Source organism: Microtus oregoni, unplaced genomic scaffold (genome assembly GCF_018167655.1).
Source record: "Microtus oregoni isolate MIOR12 unplaced genomic scaffold, Mior012 000012F_ref0000307, whole genome shotgun sequence".
NCBI lineage: Eukaryota > Metazoa > Chordata > Mammalia > Rodentia > Cricetidae > Microtus > Microtus oregoni.
This window is the reverse complement of record NW_024543071.1, coordinates 50,707,511-50,721,455: the sequence shown is the minus strand read 5'-3', so window position 1 is coordinate 50,721,455 and position 13,945 is coordinate 50,707,511. Positions and strand designations below refer to the sequence as shown.

At 53.8% G+C, this 13,945-nt stretch overlaps 1 protein-coding gene and 1 non-coding gene across 3 annotated transcripts; one reads left to right on the top strand and one right to left on the bottom strand.

The window, feature by feature from the left end:
* Nucleotides 1-1,103: 1,103 nt before the first annotated feature.
* Nucleotides 1,104-12,595, bottom strand: Rps6ka4 (ribosomal protein S6 kinase A4). Of its 2 annotated transcripts, none has more exons than XM_041661791.1 (17): nt 12,395-12,595; nt 12,236-12,307; nt 11,342-11,560; nt 11,133-11,248; nt 9,834-9,941; nt 9,542-9,622; nt 9,366-9,469; nt 9,112-9,262; nt 5,820-5,984; nt 4,087-4,215; nt 3,787-3,920; nt 3,605-3,698; nt 3,157-3,330; nt 2,877-3,071; nt 2,499-2,658; nt 2,186-2,349; nt 1,104-2,003 (listed from the first exon to the last, which is right to left on the bottom strand). In XM_041661791.1, exons 1-17 carry the CDS (start codon nt 12,447-12,449, stop codon nt 1,803-1,805), a joined length of 2,322 nt encoding a protein of 773 aa, XP_041517725.1. In that variant the 5' UTR covers nt 12,450-12,595; the 3' UTR covers nt 1,104-1,802. The 2 variants fall into 2 exon arrangements, with proteins under 2 accessions (XP_041517725.1, XP_041517726.1); XM_041661792.1 differs by having other exon boundaries at nt 12,282-12,307; nt 12,395-12,503.
* Nucleotides 7,001-7,107, top strand: LOC121454816. Its single transcript, XR_005975337.1, has one exon. It is a non-coding gene; the product is annotated as a U6 spliceosomal RNA (small nuclear RNA).
* Nucleotides 12,596-13,945: the final 1,350 nt, after the last annotated feature.

Sequence of the window (13,945 nt, the reverse complement as noted above, 5' to 3'; positions counted from 1 at the left end):
GAACAGCCTGGACTACCGGGTCTCAAGAAGCTAAAGACATGAGTGGAGGGTAGGAGTGAAAGATGACAGTCTCCAGGATCCACATAAATGTGAATGGGCTTGGTGCCCTGCCCCGCCCCCCAGCTAAGTAGGGATCTCTGGAGCTAGCTGGCTGGCCAGACCAGCCCTATCTGCAATTCAGTGAGTGAGATGGAGGGTAACTGAGGAAGACTCTCAGCATCAACCTTGGGTCTCTGCACAAATGTACAAGTGCACCTGAACACACGCACACCCTCAGTGACATAAACAGGCACACACACACACACACAGAGGAAACAAAAGGATGGGCCTGGGGAGGTAAATCAGTCTGTAAAGTACATCTAGTACAGGCGGAGAGGGGACATGAGTTGGGAGCCCCAGAACCCATACAAAAAGCCAGGCATAGCCAGACAGTGTTGGCGCATGCCTTTAATCCCAGCACTCATGGAGGCAGAGGCAGGTGGATCTCCGTGAGTTCGAGGCCAGCCTGGTCTACAGAGCAAGTTCCAGGACAGGCTCCAAGGCTGCAGAGAAACCCTGTCTCAAAAAAAAAAAATAAAAAATCCAGGCATGTCATGGGTGCCTGCATCCTCAGCCTTACAGAGGAAAGAGACAGGTGGGTCCTGAAAGTTGATGACTAACCTGCCTCACCCACCCAGTAGATCAATCTCAGGTTCAGTGAGCAACACTGTCTCAAAAAATAAAGATGGAGGTTGACCAACGTGGTACATGCCAGCATTCAGGAAACAGAGGCAGGCGGATCTCTGTGAGTTCGAGGCCAGCCTGGTCTACAGAGCAAGTTCCAGGACAGGCTCCAAAGCTACAGAGAAACCCTGTCTCGAAAATCCAAGAGCAATAAATAAATAAACATTAATTAATATTAAAAGATGGAGAGCAATCAAGGAGAGGCCGCCTACATGGACCTTAGGGTCCACACACAAACACACACACAGGTGCACACCACACACATAGCTAAGTGACAAAGGATGAAGGAGACCTTTCGACACCCTCTCAAAGTTCTACCTGTCCCTCACCCCAGCTCCAGACATTCCCACCATGAACACAGACCACAGGTACCACACGCAGCACTGGATGGAGTTTTATTTTAAAGTCAAAGGCACAGCCTAGAGGGGCTGAGGCGGTGACTGTGGATGCCCAGCCCAGACCTCCAAGGCTCCACTGGCAGCCAGAAGCATCTGTGCCCATGGGGAATAGGTGAGTGAGAAAGGGGATCCCCTTGTAGGGGAGCACCTGCCTCCTTCCTTAGCCCCACTGGGGGAGAAGCCGGTGACATATGAGTGATGAATCTCAGAAACGCTCTAGAGGTCTCCCAGGGTCTCTCTCCTGTTCCCAACACAGGTCTTTGGTGGACATAATTGCACATGGTCCATAAAGTGACATCATATTGACAGATATCCCCTCCCAGGAGCAAGGCCCCAGGGGAGCACAAGAGGGAGGGCTTCTGATTTCTTCCCCATGGCAACTACGTGCTTAAGAATAGGATAGGATGCCCTTCCTTAGTGCAGTAGGCCCTGGGAGGGGGGATGGGGGCAAACCCCACTCTGCTCACAACACTTGCTTCCCTGTGTCCCTAACTCTTATCTAGTAAGACATTTTTTTTAAAAAATCTCTGCTTATAAAAATACTTCTGCTCTGTCTGGGACAGGGTGGGGAGGGGAGGACAAGTCCTGGGAATCAGAGTGGGAACCGCTGGCACAAGTTTGGTGGCAGCATCGGGCTCCCCATCACAGCTCCTAGGGGGAAGGGGGACACAATGGTGGGAGCTAGGAGGGTGACAAGGGGCCGTTGGCTCGGCGGGGTGTCCCCTTGGTGGCAGGGGCTGGTAGGCGACCGGAGGAGGCAGGCACTGGGGAGACTCGGCGAGAGGCAGCTGCGCTCCGAAGCTTCTGCTTGCGTCTCTTGGCCAGAGGCGCATTCTCCACACTTTTCAGAAAGAAGCCCTCGCGCTTACCTCGGTTGAATGCCTGGGAAAGACGAGGATGAGTGTCCCCACCAGGCCCGGTTTGGGTTTGCTGAACCTCATCTTGAAGTCTTGGAGCGCATCCCATAGTGCCCAGATTTACAGGCCCCCCAGGCCCCCAGCCTCCAGAGGTCAGGACCCCCTCCCTACGCACTAGGCTCCGACTACCAGCGGTTTACCGCTTACCATGAAAGTGGCGTTGAGCCCAGAGCGCACTGCTGGCCCGGAGGACTCCAGCACATCGGGCGTCCGAAGCGGAGGAGAAGAGCGCGCACTGCCGTCCTGAAGCCATGAACTGCTTCGCAGCCCTTCCAGCTTCAGTCGCTTGGCGGGGTCCACTGTCAGTAGCCCTGGTGGCGAGGAAGGGACATGTTGGAAAGAACGACTCCCTCTGTTTCCGCACCTGCCCCTCAACTAAGACCTGATCAAGGATTCGCTTGCTTCACACAAATACCACCCCACCCCCGCAACCACGCCCAAGCCCTCTCCAGCTCCGCACCTCGGACCAGCTCCTTGGCTTCCTCTGACACACCCTGCCAGGCTTCTCCGTCCAGTGAGAAGCGCCCTTCACGGATCTTGCACATGATCTCAGCTGCCTGGCTCTGCCCGCCCTGGCCAGAGGACCCTTGGAAGGGAACCTGCCCTGACAGCATCATGTACTAGGAGGAGAGGAAGGAGTGAGACGAGTCCAGGATGCAAGACGAAGGCCGCATCCTCAACCCACCTACAGCACCACTGCCCTCGCCACTATAGGGACCCAAGAGTGATGGGCCTTCAATCCCAGTATCACAGAGACCCTGCTTCGCATGCTGGCCTCAAAGACACTGCTACCGCCACTAACACACCTAGTCACCCCAGATACCTCCAAGAATCTTACCAAAATGACACCCAGGCTCCAAAGATCACACGACTCATCGTAGCCCTGCTGTGCCAGCAGCTCTGGGGCTGCATACTGCAGCGTGAAGCAAGGCGTCTGCATGGGTCCCGCCGGGCTCTGAGGCCGCAGTCGCGCGAACCCAAAGTCGATGATCTTTACCGGAGCCTCTGGCGTGTCATCTGCATACAAGATGTTCTACAGGAGGGAGGTGAGCGACAGTCAGCGGCAGCCCGGTGCAGGTGTCAGGCATTCCTGCCCAATCGCCCAGGCCCGCGCCCACCTCTGGCTTGAGGTCGCGATGCACCACGCCCGCCTCCTCGTGCATAAAGCTCACGGCTGACACCAGGCTGCGCAGGATCTGGCTGGCCTCCGATTCGCTGAAGAGCCGCTTCTTTCGGATGCGCTCCAGTAGCTCCCCTCCTCGCAGCAACTCCAGGACCAGGTACGTGTGCAACTGTGGAAGGCGCAGCGGGTCACCACCACCACCTGCCGACCTCGTATCTCCGGAGCCCTCAAATTCCACTCCTGAACACGTTTCCAGAACCTCCTTATCCAATTTTACTCCATGTCCTCTAAGCTCCGCCTCCTGAGCGTGCTCCTTATATCCCATTCCTCCTCCATCCTCCCCACAGTCCTCAGGTCCTACGCCCTTCAGATCCCACTTCTTGGGTCTCCCTCTTCGCTCCCATCTCCCACTCCATAGGCCACACCTAACAAAAGTCAGTCACCTGGTCATGAAGCACCTCATGCAAATTCACCACATTAGGGTGTGACTGGCACAGGCTAAGGGCAGCCACCTCACGCTGTGTGTTCTCCTCCAGCCTAGGGACAAAGCAGGAGAGGTTACAGAGGCCTACCGGGCCCTTATCCCCAGGTCTCTCTGTGAGCCCTGCTCAAAGCCAGCTCCCACCTGCGGCTGAGGATCTTGACAGCGAATTCCTGGCCGCTCTGTCGCTGGCGACATCGCCGACACACAGAGAAGCTGCCCTGACCCAAAGCAGGCTCCCGAAGGTCCAGCTCATACTGCTGGAAGAAGGGCGAGTCCTGGAGGCAACGGGTGGTGGTCAGGTTCTCACTCCGGAGTAGGGTGGCCATGTCATGGCCGATGGCCTCCACCCAAGTCACACCCCCAGCAAAGGGTAGAACCAGGCCAGAGTTCCCCAACCCAGAGGACTCCAACAAAGCCAATACCATCGCCATCCCAGCCCACCTGCATCATGGCACTCCTGGCAACTGCTGCCCTGCCAGGCCTATGTCCAGCACCAGGTGCCTCCAGCACATCTGTCATCACTGCATTGTTGTGGTCGAAGAGGATGGACGGGGCCACAAAGGAGTATCCCTGCAAGGATGAATATCAGGGTCGGCCGCCCATGGGGGCTGCTGTGCAAGTCAGTGCGCAGGACTGAGCTCATCACAGGGAAGACCTCTACAAAGGGGCAGTTAGGAACTCTTACATCCGGGTGTGCACAGCCTGCGTGGACACATTTTATTTCACCTTGTTTTATAATCAAAGGGCCATTGTCTATCCTCCTAGTGTGTGACACCCCACTTTTCTCATCACATGAAGTTCCCCACCTGCAGAGTACCTAGCACAGCCTAGTGGCCCAGGATTGAACAGAAGGGCTGCACCTGCGGTCACACACAATTAACTAAATTCAGCAGTATCTTTCGAGACAAGGTTTCTCTGTGTAGCCTTAGCAATCCTGGAACTCACTCCGTAGACCAGGCTGGCCTCGAACTCATAGAGATCTGCTGCTTCTGCCACCCAAGGGCTGGGATTAAAGGCATGCACCACTACCACCTGGCAAAAGCACTATTTTTTAATTTATTTATTCTGTAAGTGTGGGTGTTTGCCTGCATGAAAGTTTGTGCACCACGTGCATGTAATGCCCTCAGAGGCCAGAAGAGGGTGTCACATTCCCTAGAACTGGAGTTGTAGATGGTTGTAAACCACCATGTAGGTACTGGAGATTGAACTCCTATCATCTGGAAGAACAGCAGTGTTCTTAAACATTGAGCAATCTCTTTAGGCCCTAAGCAAGGGTTCTCAGCCTGTGGGTCATGACCCCTTTGGGGTGGAATGACCCATTCACAGAGGCTACCTAAGACCATCAGGAATATCAGATATTTACATTACGATTCCTAACAGTAGCAAAATTACAGTTATGAAGTAGCAACAAAGATAATTTTATCATTGGGGGTCATCACAACATGAGGATATTAAAGGGTTGCAGCATTAGGAAGGTTGAAAACCACTGCCCTAAGGCAATTTTTTATATAACAAGGAGAGGGTGGAATGGAAAGGAAATGAAAAGCCAGGCCTGGAGGTGCAGGCCTATATTTCAGCTACTCAGGGGCCTGAAGCAGTAAGAAAGTTCAAGGACAGCATGAGCAACTCATCAATGCCATGTCAAAATAAGGCTTTGTGGCAGAGCGCGCGTTAATACAAGTAAGGCCCTATGTTTAATCCCCAGCATATAAAGGGGGAGCAGGGGTGGGAGAGATGGCTCAGCAGCTAAGAACACTGACGACTCTTTCTGAGGACGCATGTTTGATTCTCAGCACCTACATGGTAACTCACAATTGTCTGTAACCCAATCCAAAGGGATATGACACCCTCTTCTGGCCTCCCTAGGCACCAGGCATGCTCTGGTGCATAAACATTTAAACAGACAAAAAAAAAACCTATGCACATAAATACATGGATGGACAGGCGGACGGACGGACAAGACAGACAGATAAAAATTTTGGAGGGTGAGCAGATGTGACACAGCTGTGGCAGCCCCTTAACTGACAACTTCAGGCATCCCCTAGGAAGTGGAACTGTGTGGAGCTGGGTCCCCAGCATGACCCAGGGACCGTGCAGTGACTTTGCCAGCAGGACTGAAGCAGGCAGTAGTGTCCTGCATCTCCTCCATCGGGGTCTGGTGAGTTCCCACTCACCTGAAAGATCCTAGAGTCCCCAGGTGGAGGGCTGCCAGCAGGGGAGTAGACAGGCTCCAGCCGAGTGAATTCCTCTGCAAAATTACCCACGTCCAGCTCTGAGCGAATCTGGGGCCGGAACGGGGCTGGGATCTTCCTGGCAGCCAAAGCAGCCCAATCCAGACCCTGGGGAGGAAGGGTCAGGGGAAGAGGTGAGAACATGGCTGAATCACTCTGATGAGGGCCTTGAACGGCTGACCTGAGTTACTCCATTTTGAGTCTAACTGCAGAGAAAGAATGGCTTTACATCTTGTTAATACAAGAAAACATCTGCCGTCTGCCAGCACAGCCAGGGGCACAAGCTGATAAATATTTGTATCTGATAAAGAAGGACACCTGAAAATATGCCTATCCAGGAGCTCAGCTCAGGGCATAGTGTGCTTCCCTAGATTGCACAAAGCCCTAGGTCCAATCCTATCCTAGGACTGGGGAGATGGAGGCAGGAGGATCCGAAATGCAAGGTCCTCCTCAGCTACATAGGGAGTTTGAGACCCTGGCGGGATATGAGAAAAATCAGTCACATGAACATATCACATTTAAAGGAAGTCCCTCACCTGGGACTACGAAAAGAAAGATAGATCCCACGACCAAAATGTGTCCGGTCTGCTAAATAGTCCCTGGGTCATAAGCAACAACCTCATCCAGGAAAACTGTCCCAGCGGAGGACAGGCTCCCTCGCAGCCTCTCCTGCAGTGACATTCAGCCTACTTCAGACTGGGCCCAGAAACCGCCTGTTGCCTGGCCCTGCATCTGCTCTGTGCCATCAGGACAACCTCAGCAGTAGCCTCCTTAACCCTTTCTTAGTCTTTCTACATCCTGAATACTTGTATATCGTGCAGCATGTGGACCAGTGATTGGAGAGCTGATATGATCCGGACGGGACTGAAAGGGAGGTGAAATGGCTCCAGATGGTAAAGCCACTTGCCACCAAGCCTGACAACCTGAGCTCACTCCCCGGGACACACAGTGGAAGGAGACAGCCAACAAACTGTCCTCTCGCCTCCACATGCATGTCCTGGCTTTTGGTTTACTGAGACAAGGTCTCTCTACACAGCCCTGACTGTCCTGGAACTCGCTGTGTAGACCAGGCTGGCCTTGTACTCACCACTACACCCAGGGCAAAAACAAGTTTTAGAAAAAGAGTGCTCGCTTCGGCAGCACATCTACTAAAACTGGAACACTACAGAGAGGATTAGCATGGCCCCTGCGCAAGGATGACAGGCAAATTCGTGAAGTGCTCCATATTTAAAAAAAAATAGATTAGATTAAAGAACCTGTGGAGGCTAGGTGGTGGTGGCGCACACCTTTAATCCCAGCACTCAGAAGACAGAGGTAGGTGGATCTCTGTGAGCTCGAGGCCAGCCTGGTCCACAGTGCCAGTTCCAGGACCGCCAGGACTACCAAGAGGAACTGGATTACCTGACAGTCACCGACCAATCACACTGATGCAGCTTGTGAATCTATTGTCCCTCAGTAAATTCTGACATTGTAGAGAGAAGCAAAGGAGTCCGTGTGTTCCATGTGTTGCTGATGCAGTGTACAACAAGAGGTCAGAGGACAAGGTGTGGAGACCCCACTTTCCTCCATCTACCCTCGCTGGGCAGCTCCCCAAGGCTGTGACCTTGAAGTAGGCTCCTCCCTGCCCCACTGCCTCCCCTTTGCCCTTAGAGAGCTTTCACTTGCCACATTCTGGGTCCCTGAAATTGTGTGGCAGTGACATCAAACATAAACAGGCAGGACTGGAGAGATGACTCGGCTGCTGCTCATCCAGAGGACCCAGGTTCAATCCCCAGCACCCACAAAGTAGCTCACAAGGTTCTGTAACTGCAGTTTGATGCCTTCTGCCCTCACAGACACTGCACACACATCGTGCACAGACAAGTAAAAATAAATAAACAAATATTCCTGAATAAAAAACACTTTTCTTTGAATTTTCCACTTCTGGGAGTGAGCACCTACCCTTCTATGTGGGTCTAGACTAATGTAGCCGAGCTAACTAATCTCTACCCAGCATCCATCCTCCCTATCTTTTCTTGGCACCATAATCTTAACACAACCAAGAGGTACCATCTTACAAACACTTCCTTTAGCTGGCTGTGCCCAATAGCTTGCAATCAAATGCTGTCAGGTGGAGCCTAGGGAAGTACCTGGAAGGAAAGGCACCAGTAGCTGACAGATGCCCTCCCTCCTCCTGCTTCTTGCCTGGGAAGCAGACTAGATAGCAAGAGCTTCAGCAGAGTCACAAAGCAACCCTGGGATTGGGTGCCACATACTAAGAATGGAGGAACAAAAAAAAAAAGCTTCGATTCTCAAAGACAACTTTTTTCTCGCCATCACCCACCCACCCACTGTATGTGCACATATCTATGTGTGTATGGGTTCATGTGTGTGTGGTGTCAGGTGTGTGTGTGTGTGTGTGTGTGTGTGCGTGCGTATGTGCATGCGTGCGCAGAAGCCTCCAAAGAGCTTTCCAAAGAAAGAGAAGAAGGAAAGGAACACCCCTTCCAAGTGCCATGCCTCAAAGACCTTGGGGCTTCTGCAGAATGACAGGTGAGAGTTCTCCCAGCATCTAGTCTGAGTTTGGGGGTGTTTCAGAAATTCCCTGAAGGAAGGAGACCCTGCTCATCTGCATCTTGGGCTCCACTCTTGCCCACACCTCCGCCTAGGGCCATGTTGGTCTGAGAGCAACCCAGGAGGCCCCTCCTTGGCTGGGATCCCAGCAGGGAGGCAAGGAGTACCCACAAATGGATGCCCTTGCTGCCATATCAGACAGATGCCAACTAGGATGCCTACAGGTAAACAGAAGAAGGCAACAGCTGGGAACCCAGGCAGTGAGGTCTAATGTGAAGGCTCCATGCCAGTTTCTGCATTCTCAGGGAGCTGCCCAGTGAGAGTGGCCTGAGAACAGCAGGGTCTCCACATTCTGCCCTTTGACCTCTTATTTTTCTTTTTTTTTAAAGATTTATTTATTTATTATGTATACAACATTCTGCCTCGATGTATGCCCGCACGCCAGAGCAGGGCGCCAAATCTCAGTACAGATGGTTGTGAGCCACCATGTGGTTGCTGGGAATTGAACTCAGGACCTCTGGAAGAGCAGCCAGTGCTCTTAACCTCTGAGCCATCTCTCCAGCCCCTTTGACCTCTTATTGTGTGCAACATCAGACAACCATGGATACATTTATGCTACCCACGCTGCAGCCCAGCCTACGGAGGTGGAGGATATGAGAGGCAGTCATAGGTTAAAACTCACCTGGAAAAAGGGGTGGCTCTTGACTTCCTGCGCACCCTGGGGACCCGCGCCCAACCTCTTCTTAGGGTCTTTACACAGCAGCCTCTGTAGCAGGTCCTGTGCCACAGGCCCGATCCGGAGGGGGAAGGGAGGGGAGCACTTCAAGATCCGTCTGGGAGGATGGGTGGGGGTGTCAGGGGCAGCAAGCCCCCTCCCAGCCCAGCCCAGGCAGGCCATATAGTCCTCAGCTGCCCTCCATGACCCGTACAACATACCGAGACACCTCGGCCTGAGTGTTCTTCTCTCCCTCCAGTGTGAAGGGCGAGGCCCCTGTCAGCAGCTCGAAGAGCAGGATACCCAGGCTCCACCAGTCCACAGCCTATGGGGGCAGGGCCAGAATGAAGGCCCTGTGCACTCAATTTACCCCGCCACCGTCACCCGAATAACCCACCTTGCCATGTCCAGCCTTGCTTCGGATGATTTCAGGGGCCATGTACTCGATTGTGCCACAGAAGGAGAAGGTCCGCTCTTTCTGAGAAGCCGAGAGGACCCATGTGGATACCTTAACCTCTCCCATGCCCCAAAGGCTTAGTGCAGAGTTTGCTCTCAACGTTAGATGATCCCGAGGAAACAGTGGGAACCTCTGTACCCGTCCACTCTGCAGCCCTCAGGGTGCTGATCCGGAGGGAGCAGGACAAAGGCCTGGCTGGCAGCACCATGGACCAAGCTCCCCACCCTCTCACCTCCTCTGTCAGAAACTCCTTGCTCAGCCCAAAGTCTGTGAGGACGATGTGACCTTCTGAGTCAAGCAGGACATTCTCTAGCTTCAGGTCACGGTAGATGATGCCCAGCTGGCAGGAGCAAAAGGGACATTGAGTGTTGCCTTGATAGACACTCTACACAGCCACAGCTCTGCGGGTTCCATGTGGGATAAAGAGGCATCTTGAAGATCTTTAGCCTGCAGGGTAATCTCCAAGACAGGCCTAAACCAGGGCAGAGTTCGCTACTAGAAAAGCCACTGGACCCAGGCCTGTAAGCTCACACCTGTCATCCTAGAACGTAGGGGAAATGGCAGGAGGTCAGCCTAGACTGGTCAGCAATTAGCCAGAGGGCTAGGCTACAGAGTGAGACCCTGTCTAAAACAAAGCCAAACCAACCAAAAGAGAAAAAAGAAGAACCGGCTAAGGCTGGGTGTGATCTGTCAGTGGAGGGCTTGCCTAGCGAAGGCCCTGAGTTGGATCCCCGGGAACACACAAAACTGGGCTTTTGTGAGACAGAGGAGGCAGGATCAGAAGTTCAAGGTCAGGGGCTGGAGAGCTGGCTCAGAGGTTAAGAGCACTGACTGTTCTTCCAGAGGTACTGAGTTCAATTCCCAGCAATCATATGGTAGCCCACAACCATCCACAATAAGACCTGGTACCCTCTTCTGGCCTACAGGCATACATGCAGACAGAATACTATATACATAATAAATAAATCTTTAAAAAAAAAAAGAAGAAGAAGAAGTTCAAGGTTCATCCTTGACTACATAGGGAGTTCAAGGCCAGCTCGGGCAATGGGAGATGCTGGGGGGAGGGGATTAAACAAGAAGACTCAGCAGAGAACATACCTGCAGGGGAAAGTTTGACAACCTAAGTTTGACCCCCAGAACCCATGTAAGGTGGAAGGAAAGAATTAATCTGACCCACACACATGCTGTGACACATATGCACCTATACACATCACACATACAATAAATAAATAAAAAATAGGAAAGGCATAGAAAGGGGCCACTGACGTTATAAAGAGAAAAGGCCCTGTGGCCAAGGTCTCCAAGAGCAGTGGGGTGAACAAAAAGCCCCATTTCAAAGGCCTTGGGGACTGAGGTCTGAGGTCACCACTTGAGGAAGTCTGGTGAAGATAAACCTGAGTTCCTGTTTAGAGGAAAGCCCCTTCCAGAAGGAGACCCTACCAGGAGGTGCTGGCCATCCCTGAAACAGGAAGCCCCTTATCAGGCGCAGGGCAGTCCCCAGAGAGCAGCCAGAAGCCAGGCCCCCTCTTACCTTGTGCAGGTGTTCCAGGGCCAGCACAATCTCACCCCCGTACACTCGCACCTCAGCCTCCTTGAAGTACTGGCGCTGGTAGAGGTGAGTGAACATTTCTCCACCGCTCACATAGTCTGGGGGTACAGGAGAGGTTGAGATGTTCCCCTATAAGGTGGCCTAACCTAACTCCCATCCCCCTCCAAAGCCAGGATGTGACAGGCCCTCACCCAGGATGAGGTGCAGCTTGGCATCCGTCTGGAAGGCGTAGTGCAGTGTAACCAGGAAGGGTGCCTGGCGCACCAGCTCCAGCACCGAGCGTTCGGTGCGGGTATGCTCCTGTGTCTTGGCGCGCTGCACCAACGCCGCCTTGCGAAGCACCTTCATGGCATAGAGCTTGCCCGCATCGTGCCCACCCGCCTTCCGCACCAGGAACACCTTCCCATAGGCTGTAGGAGCAGCAAGCAAGCGGATGGAAGGTGGGCTGTAAATGTGAGGGCGGTGCAGACTGGTGGGAAGAGGGGTGCAAGGGTGCAAAAGGCTGACAGAGCCGTCTACGGAAAAGGTGAGCACCTCCCTGGAGGGTGCTAAGTTAAGCCTAAGAAGAAATGTGCAGTGCAAACTAGCCTAGGGAGCTTGCAACTCCAGAAGGCCTGCGGGGCGGGGAGGGGGCGGGGCACGTGCAAACCTGGGATGATCAGAGAGCTGAGAAAGGATGAAAAGCCTGGCACCGGAGGCAGAGGCGCGCTCCCAGACAGCGGAGAGATGTGCAAACCCGGACTGGGGGATTTGCAAAATACAAGAGTGGGGCTCTCAAGGGGAGAAGGGGAGAAGCTATACAAAGCTCTTGGGAAGGAGTCAAACCCCCAAAGAGATGAGGAAATCGCGGCAGGGGGGCATGCACGCACAGGACTTTGCAGAGAGAAGTGATATCAACGTGGATGCCCTACAAGTGGGCATGGAACCCTGGCACGGTAGGGCGGGGCGGGAAAGGGGAGCTGTGCCGGGAAAGGGTGGGGGGACCTCCCCAAAGCCAGGCCCAGGCCCAGGCCCAGGCGGGTGAGCGGGCAGAAGGCCCAAAGCACCATGCCAGGGGCACTGGCCCAGTGAACGCGGTTCCTCACCTCCCGTGCCCAGCACCTTGAGCAGCGCGAAGTTCTCCACGCTCACCTTCTCCTCATGCCCAGTCAGATTGGCTGCAGGCACAGGGGGCCGAATAAGCTCAGCGGGTCGCTGACTCTAGCCACCCGTCCGGGGCAGCCGCTTCGGGATCCCGCACCCACCTTCGGTGATCTGCAACTCCACGGCGCAGCCCTCGTCCTCATCTTCGTCTCCCATGGCGGGCGGGTCTCTGGGGCCCGCGCGGCTGGGGCTCCGGGCGGCGCCGGTTACATGGCGGCTCCGGCCGGGGCGGGTGCTTCCTGGTGCCGCCTCCAGGGCCGAGCGGGCGCCGGCACCGCCTCCCGGCTCCCCGCCCCGCGCGTCCTGAGTCAGGCGGCTGGAACGTGACGGAGCGGGGCTGTGGGTGGGCAGCTAGAGTGGGTGGCAGGGTCTCCCCAGCCCCGGGACCGGCGAGAGTCGTGCAGGGTCTTTGGATGACACCTGGCCTCTGCTGGGGTAAGCAAGCCTCCAAGCCAGGTGTCTGCCCAGCAGGACATGAAGGGCACCAGAGGTTTATGTCTCATGATTTTGGAAGGGCTGCCCACCCGGGCTCTGAGAGCCCTCCCTCCCACGTGGCAGCCATGCCTCTTCTGCTCCTTTTAGTCACTTGACACAAATCATAGCCCACCTCCTTCTTTAGGACCACACCTTAACCTCAGCAAATACAGCAGAGATCTTTATATTCCCCGGGACACAGGAGTCCTAGGCTCTTGATGCTGGGCAGGCAATGGGTGGGAGGGGTCTTGAGAGTACGCTTCAAAAACAGGAAGCCACTTTTCATTGGTAAAGGTACTTTTGCCCCAAAGGAGACCATCTGAGTTGGATGCCTGGTTCCCACATGGTAGAAGGAGAGAACTGACTTCCCCAAGCTGTCCTTAGATTTATATGCCTCACCCACATACAATACAAGCAAAGGACATTATATAAAATAAATGGAATTTCAAAAAAATTAAAGAGGGAGCCTGCAGGGCTGATTGCTCAAGGACCCAGCTCCACCTTTCCCAGGGCGCCCCACCCTCCCTGGGCAGCCTCAGGTGCCCTGACTCACATCCTGCCACCCAGCCTAATTGTCCCTGTACTAGTTTGCTGAGATAAAACACTCTGACCAAAAGCAACTTGGGGAAGGGAGAGTTATTTGGTTTACAGGTTATAGTCCATACTCGGAACTCAAGGCTGGAACCTGGAGACGGGAACAGAAGCAGAGACCATGGAGGAACACTGTTCACTGGCTTGCATCCCTTCCCCTGATCAGCTAGCTTTATTATACAACCAAGCCCACCTATCAAGGGATGTACACCCGCAGAGAACTGGGCCCTCCTACATCACTTAGCAACCAATAAAATGCCTCTGAAGACACGCCCATAGGCCCATCTGATGGAGGCAATTCCTCGGCTATGAATTCCTTCCCTCTTCCTAGGTGTCAAGTTTGACAAGTGAACTATGATATTCCAGCCCTTGTCAACTGTGGCACCCAAGCACATCCCCATTTAAGCATAACCTTTCCTTTCTTGTTTGTTCCCAAGATCTCATGTTAATATCACAATATGAAAAACAGTCCAACCGGACAATGGCGCATGCCTTTAATCCCAGCACTCAAGAGGCTGAAGCAGGCAGATCTCTGTGTTCCAGGTCAGCCTGGTCTACAGAGCAGGATGGAGAGACCCTGTCTCAAA